This window comes from Acinonyx jubatus, chromosome A1 (genome assembly GCF_027475565.1).
Source record: "Acinonyx jubatus isolate Ajub_Pintada_27869175 chromosome A1, VMU_Ajub_asm_v1.0, whole genome shotgun sequence".
NCBI classification, from domain to species: Eukaryota; Metazoa; Chordata; class Mammalia; order Carnivora; family Felidae; genus Acinonyx; species Acinonyx jubatus.
In genome coordinates this window covers 113,497,073-113,515,358 of record NC_069380.1, presented here as the reverse complement: position 1 = coordinate 113,515,358, position 18,286 = coordinate 113,497,073, and the positions used below count along the sequence as shown (strand labels likewise).

General features: G+C 41.4%; 1 protein-coding gene, 1 long non-coding RNA gene and 2 other non-coding genes across 4 annotated transcripts in view; 3 read left to right on the top strand and 1 right to left on the bottom strand.

Annotated features, from left to right (window-relative positions):
* The window catches only part of LOC113604468 (uncharacterized), an 86,531-nt gene that overhangs the window by 56,796 nt on the left and 11,449 nt on the right, over positions 1 to 18,286 (bottom strand). The window lies entirely within an intron of this gene.
* Positions 822 to 18,009, top strand: HSPA9 (heat shock protein family A (Hsp70) member 9). Its single transcript, XM_027076583.2, has 17 exons — positions 822 to 1,015; positions 2,333 to 2,391; positions 2,680 to 2,767; positions 3,640 to 3,821; positions 5,232 to 5,356; positions 6,171 to 6,244; positions 6,333 to 6,439; positions 7,090 to 7,252; positions 7,721 to 7,813; positions 11,955 to 12,164; positions 13,473 to 13,700; positions 14,579 to 14,683; positions 15,280 to 15,397; positions 16,031 to 16,125; positions 16,430 to 16,522; positions 16,814 to 16,954; positions 17,266 to 18,009. The coding sequence occupies exons 1-17, from the start codon at positions 935 to 937 to the stop codon at positions 17,341 to 17,343; spliced, it is 2,040 nt and encodes a 679-aa protein (XP_026932384.1). The 5' UTR covers positions 822 to 934; the 3' UTR covers positions 17,344 to 18,009.
* LOC113604603 (small nucleolar RNA SNORD63) lies at positions 12,570 to 12,644 on the top strand. The gene has a single exon (XR_003426577.1). It is a non-coding gene; the product is annotated as a small nucleolar RNA SNORD63 (small nucleolar RNA).
* LOC113604604 (small nucleolar RNA SNORD63) lies at positions 14,204 to 14,272 on the top strand. Its single transcript, XR_003426578.1, has one exon. It is a non-coding gene; the product is annotated as a small nucleolar RNA SNORD63 (small nucleolar RNA).

The following is an 18,286-nucleotide window of genomic DNA, read 5'->3' as shown; positions in this document are numbered from 1 at the left end:
GGCGAGGGGAGGGCGGGACGGGGGCGCAGGCAAAGAACCTAAGGTCAAGTATTTTTTTATTTTGAGGGTCTGAACGATAATTAGCTCAATTCAACCCAATTCTCTGAACGAAAGGCTGCGTTAGTAGCTCAAAACCAGAGATCCCCGTGGTAAACGGCATGAATTTGAGATCTGCACATCCAGATGTAGTTCAAATGACGGCCAACAGGTAACCAAAAGACGAACAACAGACGGAGCAGACCAACAAATCTGCTCTGAGCCACAGATTTTCAATGAACAAACGCCCAGGATAAGATGGCGCCGTTACTCAAAAAATTAGAGTGCGGAAAACGACCACCCTAGCGGATGGTGCACGCGCCCGCGCTCGCCCCGGGATACAATCTGAGCCGAACTCACGTGCGCTGAAGCATCCAATGAGTGCTGTAGTACCTCGGTTTCCACCACGCCCTGCGCACATGCGCCTTAGGCGTGCGGCAGGATGCTGGCTGCGCAGGCGCAGCAGGCTCCTCCTCTCACGCAACTGACGCAAGGCCTCTGTAATCGGTTCGCAATTTATCCGTGTGACCTTGAGTCTTTCCTGTTTTCGAGGACCGGGGCTGCCCAAAGTGCTGCCTTTAAACCTCTCTTAGTCGTCTCGCCACTTACTGAGGCCAGACCTGCTGCAGCCGGAACGAAAGGTCATGCTTTTTCCAACCATCCTGCTGCGATGCGTATTAGCCATGTGCTCTAACTCAGGGAGCAGGGGTCCCATACTCTCTGGTCAGGCAACCCGGGCGACGCTTCAGCGGAAGAGTGGTCCTCCAGGCGTCAGCAACTAGCCCCCACCCCCCACCCCACGTGGTTGGAGGTTTCCAGAAGCGCTACCGCTACTGCGCCGCGCTGCTCCGGCCGTCCGAGCGCATTTGCTGCTTCATACTTCCACCGTCTAGCCGCCATGATAAGTGCCAGCCGGGCCGCAGCAGCTCGTCTTGTCGGCGCCGCGGTCTCCCGGGGCCCCACAGCCGCCCGCCACAAGGTGAGGGACTGCTGGGCCTCCTCCGGGGGGGCTCACGGCCTTGACCTGCTACGGCAGGCCTAGCCGTTCGGGGACAGAATTGTGCAGCAGAGATCAGGATGGGGAGAAGGTAACTGGCCTTGAGTAATCTCTGTTACGGATTCAGGACCTAACTCAGGGTTTTCTCCTTCCATGTCTCGGGCTCTGCTGAGTCACACCTCTTGCGAGAGAATAGTTTTATTCTAGGAAGTAACGGGTAGTGGTCCTGACGGCCCGTTCACTTGCTGATTGGACGGGTTTGGCCTTTGGGGCGAGGGACGCAATTTTAGTTGGGAGGGAACCGATATTTTAGCCATTACTTACATATACAAGTCGAAGGACGAATGTTCGCCTCCTCTAAAATACAGCGTGTGCAAGGACCCCGTTATCATGAAAAGGAGGATGAAAAGCCATCTCAGTAAATCAGAAGTTACGTGCAGATTTTCTTGCTTAGGAACATTTGTATGTAGTTCTCTAAGAGTCTTTGGCGTACGGTTGGTTGTACTATTTGTTATTTCCACGTACCAACAATGGAGTGGTTGCTCATTATCCAAACATATCTTTGGAGAGTGGGAACTGTGTCTCTGCACTCAGCATGGGGTTAAAAAGAAGACTTGGAAGTATCCTGAGATTAGATTTGATCCTGGTTGAAGGCAACTTCTGAATTTTTTTCTTTAAACTGACTGTCCAAGATTGCCAGTCCTAGTCCCCTTAAATCATTTGCTTGGCAAACTCTGGAAATGTTTCTGAATGATTTAAATCTGGAGCTACAATACACACCTACGTGGGGCTTTGGTACCTGTACACTGCTGCTGACAGTGAAATTAAGAAATATCTGAATAGTGTTTTGTACTGGTGATTCTCAACCAGGAACAGTTTTGCCTCCTGAGGGTATATTTGGTAATATCTGGAGATAATTTTTTACACCTTGGGGAACCTCCTGGCTTCTAGCAGGAGAGGCACAGGACGCTGCTAAAAGTCCTACAGTAAACAGAACAGTGCCCCACAACAGATTTGGTTCAGAAATCCATAGGGCCAAGGTTGAGGAACCCTGTTACAATGTAATTCAAGACAATTTTATGTGTACTTTTTTCTCCTGGGTCCTTTGGAAATTTCATACCTGATTAAATTTGTTTGGTGTTTAAGTGGCACAGTATCTTTTATACGTAAGATCTTGTTTTACGTTTGTTTTACATATACCGTTACCAGAATGAAACTTCGTATTCTTCAGAAGAATAATGGGAACAGGCTCTGGTTTTCATGTTGGTTGATTTTTTTTTTTTTTTTTTTTTTTTTTAGGATGGCTGGAATGGCCTTAGTCATGAGGCTTTTAGAATTGTTTCAAGGCGGGACTATGCGTAAGTCTAACTTCATTTTTCTGTAAGAGATAATAAATGTTAAACCCTACAGTGATGGTCTCTAAATTTGTGACTAACTCTTACACTGAGAAAAAAGTGATGTTTCTGCTTTAATTTATAGATTCTGTAGTGTGCCATGCTCGCTTCGGCAGCACATACACTAAAATTGGAATGATTCTGTAGTATGCCATTATTCCCACAATATCAAGTATTATTTATTTTTGCAACCATTCTGGAAACCACTCTTATGGTAAAAATAACCATAGCATTATTTTATATGTGTTGCAGATCAGAAGCAATCAAGGGAGCAGTTGTTGGTATTGATTTGGGCACTACCAACTCTTGTGTGGCAGTTATGGAAGGTAAACAAGCAAAGGTGAGCACTGTTGGAAGTTCTGGATCGTATATTAGTAGTCAGTAGTCTATCTGGCTTTCTCTGCCCTGTGGCTTAGATAAGGGGTATTTTAAAAGCTGCATTTAAGTTCTTAAGATTGTTTTGAGGTGAACTTTTATGCTTACTTGCAGTGTGCTGTAAAGTGAATGGATTTGACTTATCAGGATTTAAATGTGTCCTAGTATAAAGACTATTAAGTTACTATTAGCACCAATTGCTATGACTTGCATTGTTGATTATTTCCGTAATCAGAGTCCTACATTTCTGTAAGTCAGTTGAACCATGGTTAGAGGTACAGGAAGAGTCTAGAAGCAAGTGAAGCTCCACATAACACATAGGCTGCATCTTAGAAGCTCTTGCTATGGTAGAGGTTGTTCCCCCTGAAGGACCTCCTTAGTTCACAAAACAGTTTATTCCCACTGGGTTCTTCTCAAGATTTAGAGTTGGGATTTCTGAATGGTTTCTTGGCAGTTTCTTTTACCTATGCATGAAACTTGTAACCAGCACAAAAAAATTTAGAAGTAGATTTAATTCCCCCATATGGAAAGAAGGATGATCTGGTTTCAATATCTTAGTATGAAAGGTGTGATTTATATTATCTTTCCATTTTTTTGTTTTTAGTTGTAACTTGTTTCAAAGTGAAGGACTAAAAATACTTTAAACGTCTACATCTGTCTCCAGTAGTAGGTACTTGCTATATCAGCATTCACAGAGCAGAAAAGCATGGTTATTAGTGCTGTACTTGAACGTGTGTTTTGTGATTTGGCAGCAGTTTTATGTCTTTAAATGATTGATAAAAAAAAAAAAAAGTGGTGACTAGAACCTCATTCTTTGTCTTACTTTGGGAGTTTTAGGTGCTAGAGAATGCTGAAGGTGCCAGAACCACCCCTTCAGTTGTGGCCTTTACAGCAGATGGTGAGCGACTTGTTGGCATGCCAGCCAAGCGACAGGCTGTCACCAACCCAAACAACACATTCTATGCCACCAAGCGTCTCATTGGCCGGCGATATGATGACCCTGAAGTACAGAAAGACATGTAAGTAATAGGAAGAGCATAGTTATTTCCAGAGGCCACACATAGGAATGGTTTCAGCAAAATCCCTGGAGCATCTGACCTTAGTAATTGTACATATTGTCCCTAGAGGCATGTCCTGCCCTACTGAAAGGATACCTCCTTCAAAAACATTAGCTTCTGCCTTCACATATTAGGTCTTTTCCATGTATTGACGTGACACGAAGATTTGGCTAGTCATTTTTGAACCTTGTAAATTGGTGTTAAATTCATAAGGCCACATCATGTGCCAATCAGCTGTTTTCAGAGTCTTTCCGTGCTAAGACACCTATCCCTGCTTTATTCCTTTTCATGGCCATCAACTTGTATGAACATACAGTTGATCCTTGAACAACACAGGAGATAGTGGTGCCAACCTTTTATGCAGTTGAACATCTGTGTATAACTTCTGACTTCCCAGAAACTTAGCAACTAAAAGCCTACTGTTGACCAGAGCCTTACTGATGACATAAGGAGTTAATTAACACTCATTTTGTGTGTTGTGTATGTTATTTATCATATTACAACAAAGTACATTAGAGAAAAATCATAAGGAAGAGGAAGTATGTTTATAACACTTTATATAGATGCAAAAATATCCACATATTAGTGGACTGGTGGAGTTAGAACCTCTGTTAAGGGTCATTTGTATACAGCATTTTGTTTGTCAGTTAATGAGCATTTGAGGGCTATTTTTTTTTTTTCAACTTTTTAAATTTATTTTTGGGACAGAGAGAGACAGAGCATGAACGGGGGAGGGGCAGAGAGAGAGGGAGACACAGAATCGGAAACAGGCTCCAGGCTCCGAGCCATCCGCCCAGAGCCTAACGCGGGGCTCGAACTCTCAGACCGCGAGATCGTGACCTGGCTGAAGTCGGACGCTCAACCGACTGCGCCACCCAGGCGCCCCTTGAGGGCTATTAACAATACTACCATCGGGGTACCCAGCTGACTCAGAAGAGCATGCAACTCTTGATCTTGGGATTGTGGGTTCAAGCTCTATCTTGGGTGTGGAGATTACTGAAAAGAATAAATAAACTTAAAGGATACTGTTATAAATTCATGTACAGGTTTTTGTAAGGATGTGTTTTCATTTCTTTTTTTCTTGGTAGGTTCCTAGTAATGGACTTGCTGGGTCATTGGTAACCCTTAATAATTTCCAAAGCAGGGGCACAAATGTTTAGTTTGGTGGAAAGAATCTTCAGGTGTAACCAGGATGTTTTTAGATGTTAATGCTTGCTTTCTAAACGTTTTCATTAAATGGATTTCTTAAGTCGTCATTTTTTGGCCATGGATCTCTTGGGATGAAAGATGGACATTCATGGTATATGGTAGCCTTGTCATGGTAGGTTGCACTGGCACATTTTTATCAAATAAAATTTTTGTGTCTTTCAGTAAAAATGTGCCCTTTAAAATTGTCCGTGCCTCCAATGGAGATGCCTGGGTCGAAGCTCACGGAAAACTCTATTCTCCAAGTCAGATTGGAGCATTTGTGTTGATGAAAATGAAAGAGACTGCAGGTGAGAAGGTTTGGTTCCTATCTGTCAAGTTTGAAGAACTGGATGGTTCCTAACTTATATACTCCAGTATCCCTTGTGTGAGTCTGGGGTGAATATTATGCAGAAAACCTAGGATTGGCAAAACTTTGTTACTCTTCACATTTTCCCTACATACTGAATTTGTCCTCAAAGTTTTCCTAACAGGGCTTATTTATCTTCTCCAGTATAGAGGAGTGGTGTTCTGTATTGAAAGCTGAAAGACTACATATTAACCTTTTGGCTCTCTTGGTAAAACTTCGTATTTGGAGAAATTCGTGGCTATTTTAAGTCTAAGAATAGGTCGTTATAGCTGCTGAACCTTCACTATAATGTTAAGGGTGAGATCTTGGGTTTTCAACCATTGATTTAATTGGAGCATTTTCCTACAGGGTTTCTCTGTGTTAGGTCACGTGCCGAAAAAAACAGATGAGCGCTGTCTGTGGCTCCAGGATGACGACCCAGGTTGTTAGGCTACATTAGTAATTCTTTTTTTTTTATTATTTTTAATTGTTTTTTAATGTTTATTTATTTTTGAGAGAGAAGGAGAGACAGAGCGTGAGCAGGAGAGGGGCAGAGAGAGAGGGAGACAAAGAATCTGAAACAGGCTCCAGGCTCTGAGCTGTCAGCACAGAGCCTGACGTGGGGCTCGAACTCATGAACCGCAAGATCATGACCTGAGCCGAAGTTGGACGCTCAGCCGTCTGAACCACCCAGGCGCCCCTACATTAGTAATTCTTTTACCTGTTTCATAGGACAGAATGTCATGAATGTATTTCATTTTTTGATTCTTTTCTAGAAAATTACTTGGGGCATACAGCAAAAAATGCTGTGATCACAGTTCCAGCTTATTTCAATGACTCCCAGAGACAGGTGAGTTCATTTGACATTCTGAAAATATCAAGACTGTATTGATGATATTTAGGACACAGGGTGGAAAGTGCTTTTTTCTTTTTTTTAGGCCACTAAAGATGCTGGCCAGATATCTGGACTAAACGTGCTTCGGGTAATAAATGAACCTACAGCTGCTGCTCTGGCTTATGGTCTAGACAAATCAGAAGATAAAATGTAAGTTTGTGCAGTAAACTCCACCTAGGTTTGTGGGACTTCACCTATGGAAGTACTGGGCTGTGATCATTTTTCCCCCCTTAGCATGCATATTGGCAAGTATTTGTTCAAAAGTATGGTTTTGGGAATGTCTGGCTGGACCATTTGGTTGGGCATGCGACTCTTGATCTTGGGGGGGTGAGTTTAAGCCCAACACTGGGCATGGAACCTACTTTAGGAAAAAAGTGATTGAATATCGTCAATTTTGCTTTATTTTTTTAATGTTTATGTTTTTTGAGAGTGCGCAGGAGCGGGGAAGGAACAGAGAGAGAGGGAGACACAAAATCTGAAGCAGGCTCCAGGCTCTGAGCTGTCAGCACAGAGTCCATCGCGGGGCTTGAACTCACAGACCCTGAGATCATGACTTGAGCCAAAGTCGGACGCTTAACCGAGCCACCCAGGCACCCCAGTTTTAAAATGTATTTCAACTCTATATTTTACAGTTAGCTATTCGTGCCACATGTTCATATACCTGTCACTTAGGCAGTTATCCAATTTTATAATTAACTATACCACAGGGAAAATGATCAGGTTTATGTTCCTTTGGTTGTTGAAATTTATACCTTAGTGATAGGTGTTCTCCCTTAAGACCACCTCTTTTGTCTTTCTAGAATTGCTGTATATGATTTAGGTGGTGGAACTTTTGATATTTCTATCCTGGAAATTCAGAAAGGAGTGTTTGAGGTGAAGTCTACCAATGGAGACACGTTCTTAGGTGGTGAAGACTTTGACCAGGCCTTGCTACGACACATTGTGAGGGAGTTCAAGAGAGAGGTTGGTTACCAGTATAGTTCCTATGTAGACATTGGGATGGTGAGAATTTCTTTATTCAGATGACTATTTGCTTTATGACTTTTTGCCCTTAATAGAACATGGAACAGCATGCGTTTCAGTTTCATGGGTAGACTGAACCATTCTGGTTGTTGTAGCTTTAGCTTGGGAATCCACAACAGGTTGAAGAGGGTATGGTACTCTGTATAATATTGGAAGAGGAATTCTGGGCACTCCTATTTGGATCCAGAACCCAGTGGCTCGAAAGAACTAATATTAGATCAGCCCTCTGGCTCCAGACACAATTTGAAGAATAAGATTTCTTTTTCCTACAGATTTTTAAGGCCAGTGAGTGATTCATGTTTGTTTATAAAGACAGGGCTTTACTTTAAGTTATCATACCTTATCGTTGTAATCTAAATAGTATTCGTCACCTCATTAACGTTAGTATTATGTGTTTTCATTTTGTAGACGGGGGTTGATTTGACCAAAGACAACATGGCACTTCAGAGGGTTCGGGAAGCTGCTGAGAAGGCTAAGTGTGAACTCTCCTCATCTGTGCAGGTGGGATGTGGATGAGTCCCAACAGTCTTAATGTTTCCAGCCTTAGTTTATTTGAATAGCATATTCTTGGTGCAATTTCTATCTAATCTTTTCTAGTTTTCTAGGTGGCAGTAAAAGCCTGTCCGTGAACAAAGGAACAGTGTGTTTTTGTTTGGTTTTGGTTTTGGTTTTTCTTAGAAGTTTATTCTTAGTACACAAGCACAGGAGGGGGAGAGAGAGAATCCCATGCAGGCTCCACACTCAGTGCAGAGCTCGACATGGGATCGATCTCAAAATCATGAGATGCAGGGCTTGAACCCATGAGCCATGAGATACAACCTAAGCCTAAGTGGGACACTCAACCTACTGAACTATCCCATGTACCCCTAAAGATACTGATTTAAAAAAAATTTTTTTTGACATATTGATTTTTGAGAGAGAAACACAGAACACAAGCATGGGAGGAGCAGAGAGAGAAAGAGGGAGACACAGAATCTGAAGCAGGCTCCAGGCTCCAAGCTGTCAGCGCAGAGCCTGTTGTAGGGCTTGAATTCACGTACTGTGAGATAATTACCTGAGCCGAAGTCGGATGCTTAACCACCTGAGCCACCCAGGCACCCCAAGATTCTGATTTTAAAATCTAGACTTAGTAGTGTGCAAAATGGGAATCACTAGCCTAGAAATAATAGGTTTCTCTCATAATTGCTAACGTCTTCACTTAAGACTTGTCTTTGTGTGAGTCTCTAATTGTCTCATTTAATTATTTGGATCAGCAATCCAGAGTGAGCTATGAAACCTGGCTGAAGGCTGGGGTATATACACTTGGGCACATTTCTTTCTGTTAGCATTAGAGTTGCTCAGCATCTGTTTAAGTGTTAGGCTGTGTTGCTCCAGTTCTGAGAGGTGAAGCTTCACTTTGCCTTAGGCATTAATAAGAGAACTATATGAAGCATGGTAGTTTTTGGTCAGACTTACAAGTTGAAAGGCAAGTTTGTTTCTGGTTTCTCAAGTGGCAGCAGGAAAGCGGAGCATGTCACTCCTTGAGTTGATGATTTGATCACCCGTACTGAGTGATCCAATGTGGAAAAACTTGGTTTTTGTTTTTTGGGTTTTTTTCTTTTGAACCTGGATTTTTTTTTTTTTTTAACGTTAAAAAAATTTTTTTTTCTTTCAATTTGTTTTGAGAGAGTGCAAGCAGGGGAGGGGCAAAGAGAGAATCCCAAGCAGGCTTCTTTCAGAGCAGAGCCCGATAAAAGGCTCATACTCAAGAACCACAAGATCATGACCTGAGCCACAATCAACACTTGGACACAACTGACTGAGCCACTCAAGTGCCCCTTAAAAAAATGTTTTTTAAAGTAGCTATGACAAGTTATACAAGAGTTATCCATGGTGTTAATGGTGTTACTTTATCCCTGCCGTCATACAGAGTGGCAGAACTTTGCAACATACAATGGTTAGGATTAGAATTGAACTATGGGATGCCAGAAGACAGCTTAAAATTCGTCCCAGGAGTTGACAGTTTGTGGAGGGTGAAGTTGGTTTTTACTGTGACTGTATCTTACTGGTAGAGTTTGGATTGTTTTCCAGCATTTTGATATTACAACAAAGTTTGTTCAGCATTCTTGTATATTAATATTTGTGCATGTGTAATTATAAATCTCCAGAATAAATTCCTAGAAGCATTACCTTTGTGGGTTTACAGTGTGGTGTGGAGAGATAGGTATTAATTAGGACATGAGATTAACAACAGTCAAACCAGAAGTAATGTGATAGGTTAAGAGTGGCTCCCTAGGCAGACTGCTGGGATTCAAGTCCTATTTCATCACTTACTATCTGTGGCCTTAGGTAAATTATTTAACATTTCTGTTTTCTTACCTACAAAATGAGAATAATAGTGTCAGTTTCTCTCTTTGATTTGTGAGGATTACTAAATTGAAACGTGTTTAGGACATGTTATAAATAGTATTCTATAGTAAGTTACTAATGTAAAAAAACAAAAGTTTGGTTTCTAATTGTAAGAGAAAGCTGACAGAGGTGTTTGACCTCACAAGGAGTGCTTGGTGAGATGAGTTGGATCAGGAAAAGATACTAGGACAAGTAAGTATGAGGCTCTGAGAAAAGGCTAGTGTGTTCGAAGAGCAGATAGGCAGGGTAAGTGCAGAACGTGAGGGTAGAGGCTTGATAGATTTGGGATCTGGGTCTATTCTGAGAAGAGGGAATATAAACCAGTGAGAACTTTTTTTTTTTTTTTTTTTTTAAGTAGTGCCTACACCCAACGTGGGGCTCAAACCCACAACCCCAAGATCAAGAGTCATATGATCCACCTACTGAGCCACCCAGGCATCCTAGTGAAAACCTAAATTAAGGGCAGTAACATGGCCAGATATGGGTTTGTGAAAAGTGCTCTGGCAGAGGTGGAGTGGAAATTTGTTTGGGGTCAGGAGGGGTCCTGTAGCAGAGGTAGCCTGAGTGGAAGTGGGAGAACATTGGGAGGCTGTAGCGCATGGTCAGGTGGTGGTGAGAGGAAGGACTTGGACTGGAGTGAAATAGAGGTAGTGTTGAATTTGAGAAGCGACAAAGCTTAGTGACTGGGTTTTGAGGATTGAGAGTCCTGGAATTGTTCAGATTGTCATTAACATACAGCATATAGAATTGCATTGATACAATGTCTGTGTGTGGGCTTTTACAATTAAATAAAAATTTAAAATTGCATTCCTCAGTTGTATTGCCTGTATTTCAAATGCTGAGCCATACGTGGCTAGTGGCTGCTGAATTGAACAGCACAAATACAGAACATTTCCATTGCCACAGAAAGTTCTGTTGGATTTCATTGGTTTAAAGTTTGCTTCGTTGTTTTTTTTGTTTTGAGAAAGCCCAAGTGAGTGAGGGGCGGAGAGAGAGAGAATCCCGAAGCAGGGCTCTAGCTCACCTGATGTGGGGCTGGAACTCATGAACGCTGAGACCATGACCTGAGCTGAAGTCAGATGCTTAAGCAACTGAGCCATCCAGGCACCCCCTGGATTGCATTACTTTAGATAATTTAATTGTTTTTGATTTAGTTTATTAATAATGTTGCAAAGAAAGAAGGAAATCGTCGGTGGTGTTCTTTACACTTGATCTTAGCCAAAAGGCTGAGAAGTGATGGATGGTGTTCATTAAAGCAATACTCAGCACTGTTCCTACAAAAGATGTGTTAACTCGTTCACTATTTATTAAGCATTTAAATGCCAAAAGTAGTTTACCTGATGAGAGATGGTAATGGGTTTGCTCCCTTTCAGTCTGTTTCCTGCCAGCCTTGCTTCAGCCTTGCTTTGATGTGAAATTGGAGGGGAGGTACAATTTTGTTCCTGAGGGTCCACGTTGAGACGTGTTTCAGCATGTTTAGTGAGGAGTTTGGTTAGTCTAAATAGTCTGAATGTAGGCCCTATTAGGATACCTTTATTATGGTATGGCTATAGCAGCGTTTGCTGCTTTCCATGAATGTGATGGCAGTAAAGTCATTCCTGGTGTAGGTATCTTTAGTATTTCTGTAGCTTCCTTACCATCTTCCTGAAACTTAGAAAGCCTTGGCTTGAGGCAAGTTATTTGGTTCAGAGCATGCTTCTGACTTACTTTTTGTGTGTGTACATTTTTAAGTTTATTTTGAGAGCGAGAGAAAGCGTGAGCAGGGGAGGGTCAGAGAGAATCTCAAGCAGGCTCCACACTGTCAGTGCAGAGGCCAGCATGGGGCTCGAACCCACAAACTGTGAGATTATGACCTTAGCCAAAGTTAAGGGCCATAGATACTTAACCGACTCAGCCATTGAGGTGTCCCACTATTTCATTCTTCATTGTCGATAACAGATTCTAAAATTTTTGCCTCTGGGAAGATCATAGGTGAATCTTTTTAATTTTGAAGAGGAGGGGTGGTGTAAATGAGCAAGGGGCAGTGAGAGAATCCCAGGCACAGAGCCAGGCGCAGGGCTCGACCTCCTGAACTCTGAGATCATGACCTGAGCAGGAGTTGAATCTTAAAGAGTCATTGTGTTTGTGGCTGTTCCTTCAAAGTGGGTCTACTCTCTCTATAGCTTTCAAAGTCTTCCTCATGAGGGTATGGTCTTATTTTAATTGAAGTAATAAAGAAACGTCACCAGTATTGCTTTCCCTGCTACCTTTGCAGACCGACATCAATTTGCCATATCTTACGATGGATGCTTCTGGACCCAAGCATTTGAATATGAAGCTGACCCGGGCTCAATTTGAAGGGATTGTTACAGATCTAATCAAGAGGACAATTGCCCCATGTCAAAAAGCCATGCAAGATGCAGAAGTCAGCAAGAGTGACATAGGAGAAGTGATTCTTGTTGGTGGCATGACTAGGATGCCCAAGGTATGGACCCATGGAATCCTTGGCATGGAAAGCAGAGAGGGCAAGCACATAATGTTTTCTCTGGATAGATGATTTGTGTAGGAACATGAGTACATGGCCTTTCTGCCACAGTGACCTGAAGGGATCTTTGAACGCAATTTATGCCCTCACTAGAGGTCTTTTGTGGCCTCTTTTTAAAAGGGTTTCAGAAAAAGGATCAGGAAGGGCAAAATGTCTTTGGGTGGTAGCATGGAAGATCCTGAACTTCATTCTTGGGATATTTTTATAAACCAAGTATTTCTCAAAGTTGGAGATCAGAGATAGCTTAAAACCTTGGTACTGTCTAGTCTCTACATGCAGTTTTGGATACATGTGTTTACAGCATAATATTTTGGGTTTCTAACTGCATCACCTCAACAGAGATTTGTGCAATGATGCATATTATTTATCAACACATCATTCTGATAAGATAGGTGTGTGGAAAACTAATGACTGAGCACAACCTGTTGAAGGTGTCATTTTTGCTGTATAGCTTGAATAGAATAGTAATTTCCTTTGGAGTTCATGGGTTTAGGAAAATCTGCACAGAGTAAACATGGAGAAAAAAATGGAGGCTTTGGACCAGGAAAATATCTTTATGTTAACAAATTACCCCAGATGCTGTTTAAGTAGCACTTTTTTCTAACATTAGTAAAATAAGCTGGAGAGAAGAACATGCCTCACATTAGCAACAATGTTGAATTATTGAATTAGCACTGCTCTTTTTAGGTGGTTTTTAGTTGATCTGTAGAAGGGGAATTGAACTATATCTAAGTCTTGATGTCTTGCAGCCTGTATTTCTAATTTAATATGTCGTATAGGAAACCCAGTATAAAAGTTACGCAGCTCCTTCTCAAATTTAAAAGGACTAAATGGGACGCGTGGGTGGCTCAGTCCATTTTGTGTCTGACTCTTGATTACAGCTCAGGTTATGATCCCAGTGTCGTGGGATTGAGCCCCGCCTCATACTCCACGCTGAGCATGGAGCCTGCTTGAGATTCTCTCTCTGCTCCTCTACCCTGGTCGAGCTGTCTAAAAATAAATAAAAAATTTTTAAAAAGGGCTATGACTGATGCTCAAGTAAAGGATATGAGTGTTGCCCGTATTTGACACACTGAGGTCATTAAGAAGAACTCAAATATGAAATAGTAACATGAGTGAACATTCTTGGATCTGAAGCAGCTTATCCTGAGATTTGTTGTGGTCTTGGGACACATGTGCTCTTTTACCCTTCCCAAGGGTAGCTGCCCTTGGTAGTGGGTGACGGGTTCTTTTTTCTTGGTGGCTTAGGTTCAGCAGACTGTACAAGATCTCTTTGGCCGAGCCCCAAGCAAAGCAGTCAATCCTGATGAGGCTGTGGCCATTGGAGCTGCCATTCAGGGAGGTGTGTTAGCTGGTGATGTCACAGATGTGCTGCTCCTGGATGTCACTCCCCTGTCTCTGGGTATTGAGACTCTGGGAGGTGTTTTTACCAAACTTATCAACAGAAACACCACTATTCCAACCAAGAAAAGCCAGGTAAGAGTCACCTACTCCTCCGTTGTCACAGAGAATATAGGTTCTGTGAGGGACATGATTATACCCACTTTTTTTAGTTTTTCCTAGGACATTTTGCTTTTTGTTTTTGAGTCCATACTAGGTGAATGTGGGTGCTAAGAATCTTGCTTTTTGTTCTCTTTTTTTGTTGGTTCCTGAATATGTTCTCCTTACCTGTCAGCTAGCAGTAATTTTAGGGAAGGTATCAGTGGTGTCCTTCACCGTATTAAAATAACTTTCCAAAAGGAGCTTCATCGTTTGGGACTAATTTCCTTGTTTTCTTCTGTTCTCAAAGGCAATAAAAAGAATGGCCTGGCCAAGATTAGGGGAGGGTGCTTGTCTTATGGGTGAATGATGGAGATGCTGAGATACCAAGCCAGGGCTATCTGGACAATGGCTTGCTTAGTCTTAGATTCAGAATTGTTTACTGACTTTCCCAATTTGTTTTTCTGAAAAGCTGTTATAGCTAATGGCTTTTGCTATTTGTTCAGTGATGTATTGCCAATACATCATTCTGAAGAAAACTATGTGGTGACTTCCTGTGACTGAGCATACAATACATGTCATGTCTCTGACCTGTTTCCTCAAATGAGCATGTTTCAACATCTCATTTTCTTTAGCTCCTTTTGAGGACGCCTTTGCTAATGCTGCATCTTTGTTTAGTGCATTTGCTTAGCTGAAACAATAGCTACTGTATACCCTTTGGCTGTACTAATCCTATTCTCCTGCAAAAACAAAAGCCTTTGTTCTGAACATGGGATTCTTAAGTGTTGAGATGGGAATTTCTTTCTTTGGCTTGCACTTTTCTAAGGGGAGTAGCCTAAACAGACTGCCAACCCAGAGTTTTTTTTCTCTCTTAGGTGTTTTCTACAGCTGCTGATGGTCAGACTCAAGTGGAGATTAAAGTATGTCAGGGTGAGAGAGAGATGGCTGGAGACAACAAACTTCTTGGACAGTTTACTTTGGTAGGTATCAGGAATCCTCAGTACTTTGCTTTTTCTATAAACTTGGACTAAATTATAATTCTTAATAACATTACCAAAACTAAAACACAGGGACCTCGTCTGTGTTACCTTAGTTCAGTGTACAGATGAATTTTGCAACTGGATACCCATGGCTTCAGTTTTTCCTGAAAGTTTTGCTTGTTCCTGATGCCTTAGGAAGTTGATAAATATGAGAGCTACGGAAATAGAATGTTAGTTAGGAAGAATTCCCCAATTATTAATTTAAGGCATTTGATATTGGCTCCTAGTGAGCATTGTTTATTGGTTCTTAGTGAACAGTGATGGACAGTTTTCCTCTCATTCAGCGTGTCCCTTAGGTATACATGGTCATTATGGTTACTTGCTGTAGCCAACTTCACTGGCTTAAGCCCTGGTTCTTTCAGGTAGTAATGAAACTACTATTCTTATTTATAAATGTGTATTTTTATACATTTTAAGTATTGTTTGTTGCTCCCAGGAACAAGTTACTTTACCCAGAGACTGTATATATAGGTTTGGAAATAGGGCACTGGACCTCTTGTGAGAGGAACTTAATGCTGCATATTTCTCTATTTTAGATTGGAATTCCCCCAGCCCCTCGTGGAGTTCCTCAGATTGAAGTTACATTTGACATTGATGCCAATGGGATTGTACATGTTTCAGCCAAAGATAAGGGCACAGGACGTGAGCAGCAGAGTAAGTGTTCTTATTTATCAGACTCTAAGAGACAAGGGACCTTGAAGTTCCTCTGAGAACTAGACCTTCTAGATTGTGCATGTGTTTTCCCCCAGCCTCGGGGGGATTGGGGGAGGCAATGAGTCCTTTTTGCCCCTTTTCTCCTTGGTCATCAGATTCACATTAACAGATGTATTTATTACCACAAATGGGCAAGCACTGGGCTTCTGGATTGCTGAAGTTTTGGTAGGCAGGCAGAACAAATGGTCTTTGTGGATTTCAGATCCTTGGTTTCCTTCTGTTTGTTATAGGACAATGGTATTTTTCTTATTCGTAATATATATACATAATACTTCATCATCATACATCAAGATTGGCTACTCTGAACAGGAATATTTTTTTTAAGTTTTGGTGGGGTTTTGTTGCTGTTTTTTGAGTTTATTTGAGAGAGAGAGAGTGCAAGCTCCAATGTGCAGAGCCTGACATGGGGCTCGAGGTCATGAATTGTTCCATTATGACCTGATCGGAAATCAAGAGTCGGATGCTTAACCAGCTGAACCATTAGGTGCCCCAGGAGTGTTCTTTTTCTTAATACAGAGAAAGAGGCAGATAATTTTATCTGGGAAGTAACAAGATGCTTTTATTTCATTCTAGTTGTGATCCAGTCTTCTGGTGGGTTAAGCAAAGATGATATTGAAAATATGGTTAAAAATGCAGAAAAGTATGCTGAGGAAGACCGACGAAAGAAGGTAACTATTTTCTGCCTCTGCAACTGGGAGGTGAAAGTGGGAGTTTGGACATGTATTGTTGATTTTCTAGTCTGTCTTTGAATTTGTCCTTGCTCTCTTTTTGTTCCTAACTTTTGTGTGGAATGCTTTTCTTACTCTCATTTCCACATCAAAATTTTTGTGTTATACAGTAAGATAAAATCACTTACAGACATCCTAGACTACTTCAGACCACAGTAATTTGTCTTTATTCTGTAATTATGTATCAGCATGTTCTAATTGGTTGGTTGGGAAGTCTTCATACTAAATTTATAATTTCTCCTAGGAACGAGTTGAAGCAGTTAATATGGCTGAAGGAATCATTCATGACACAGAAACAAAAATGGAAGAATTCAAGGACCAGTTGCCTGCTGATGAAGTGAGTCCTCTCTTAAAATAGTTCAAGAAGTTAGGCATTATCACCAGTGTCAATGAAGTTTGTTTTTCTGTGTGAATCTTGATAGGAATCTAGTGGTATTTTTGTTTCTCAAGCTTTTTATTCACATTTTTCACACAGACATCAGTTGGGGCCATTTGATAAATAAGGAAATTGAGATACATTTTTAAAGAGGAGTTCTGTCAAGGATAGAAATTTGTTTTTTAATGTTTCTGAGTATTACTCTACATAAAATGGGATAAGAAACCCAGAGAGTTTGGTTTTGTTTTTAAGTGCAACAAGCTAAAAGAAGAGATTTCCAAAATGAGGGAACTTCTGGCTCGAAAAGACAGTGAAACGGGAGAAAACATAAGGCAGGCAGCATCTTCCCTTCAGCAAGCGTCACTGAAGCTCTTCGAAATGGCATACAAAAAGGTACAAGGACATTTTGTTGAGTGAATTTGTGCCTAACTCCATCTTAATAGAACTGCTGTTAGTTACTGTCACTGGTGGCACTCTACATGGCCGTTTATAGAACTGGGAGTATTGGAGTTGGAAATACTCTGGCTTTCTTGACTCTGCTTTGGGAGGGGGCAGTGATGGCAGTCAAAGGGAGGGACTCACAGAAACGATCAATAGAGTACAAGAAGGGAGGGAGAGTAGAATAGGCAGGATATGCCCCCTTTTTTTATCAAAGAGCAAACTGTCCACTTTAAATGAGTTGCTCTCCAATATTTTCTTAACAGATGGCATCTGAGCGAGAAGGCTCTGGAAGTTCTGGCACTGGGGAACAAAAGGAAGATCAAAAGGAGGAGAAACAGTAATACCAATAAACTTTGGAGTCAAATTATGACGCTTGGGAGTGAAGAAACTTCCTGAGCAGAAATGGGCAAATTTCAGTCTTTTACTGTGTTTTTGCAGTATTCTATATATAATTTCCTTAATATGTAAATTCAGCAACCATTAGCTAATGATCATTTAATGAGAATTCCAACCATACAAAGTTCACAGTACTCTGTCCCTAGTTAATTTTCAACTGCATGTAAAGGGAGGGGAAGATGATTTACTGATCATTATAAAAACACTGTTGTTTTGTGCTTTAGTAGCCATATTTTCAAGAGGTGAAACCATCTCAATAAAGAACGTACTTACCCATAAACCTGGAATGCCCTCTCAAACCATATGGGGATGAGATCCTTCCAGTCAGTTGAAACTGCTAAACCAGCCTATGTGTATGAGGGATTCTTCAACTGAGGCCTTGCAAGGCAAGCCAGCTGTGCCATGTTGGGAGGTAGGGTAGGAGAAGGTAGATCAATGGGAAAATAGATGTTAGGTGCAGCTTTAAAAAAGGTAGTAATAGGGCTCCCTAACTTTCCTAAGGCATACTTTTCTAGCTACCTTCTGGCCTGTGTCTGGCACCTGTATCCTGGATTGCTTTTTTGATCCACTATGGATTTTTAAAAATAAATGAAAAGCATCTCGATCTCTTATTTATGAGAAGTGAGGTTCTGAGATTTAGCTTCAGGAAAAGGACATGAATCGTATTTCCCAATTCCCTGACCTAAAGCCATTCAACAATCTTTTTGTCTAGCATCGAAACTAGGGCTACTATTTTCAGGTTGCAAGAAGCATGTCCAAGAGTAAGCCCTAGGATTTCAGTGGTTTGATAACATCAGGAACTGATTAGTGTTAAGATTCATTTCCTAACCAGTGGTCTTCCAGCAGACTCCCCCCTCCTTTCATGTATTACTGCCCTCTACCATGCCC

What these genes read in the sequence shown, in the direction of transcription:
- HSPA9 (XM_027076583.2), top strand. Translation starts at nt 935, where the DNA reads ATGATAAGTGCCAGCCGGGCCGCAGCAGCTCGTCTTGTCGGCGCCGCG. An exon ending in TCAATGACTCCCAGAGACAG is followed by an intron (nt 6,245 to 6,332) that starts GTGAGTTCATTT and finishes TCTTTTTTTTAG; the next exon opens with GCCACTAAAGATGCTGGCCA. An exon ending in TGAGGGAGTTCAAGAGAGAG is followed by an intron (nt 7,253 to 7,720) that starts GTTGGTTACCAG and finishes TTCATTTTGTAG; the next exon opens with ACGGGGGTTGATTTGACCAA.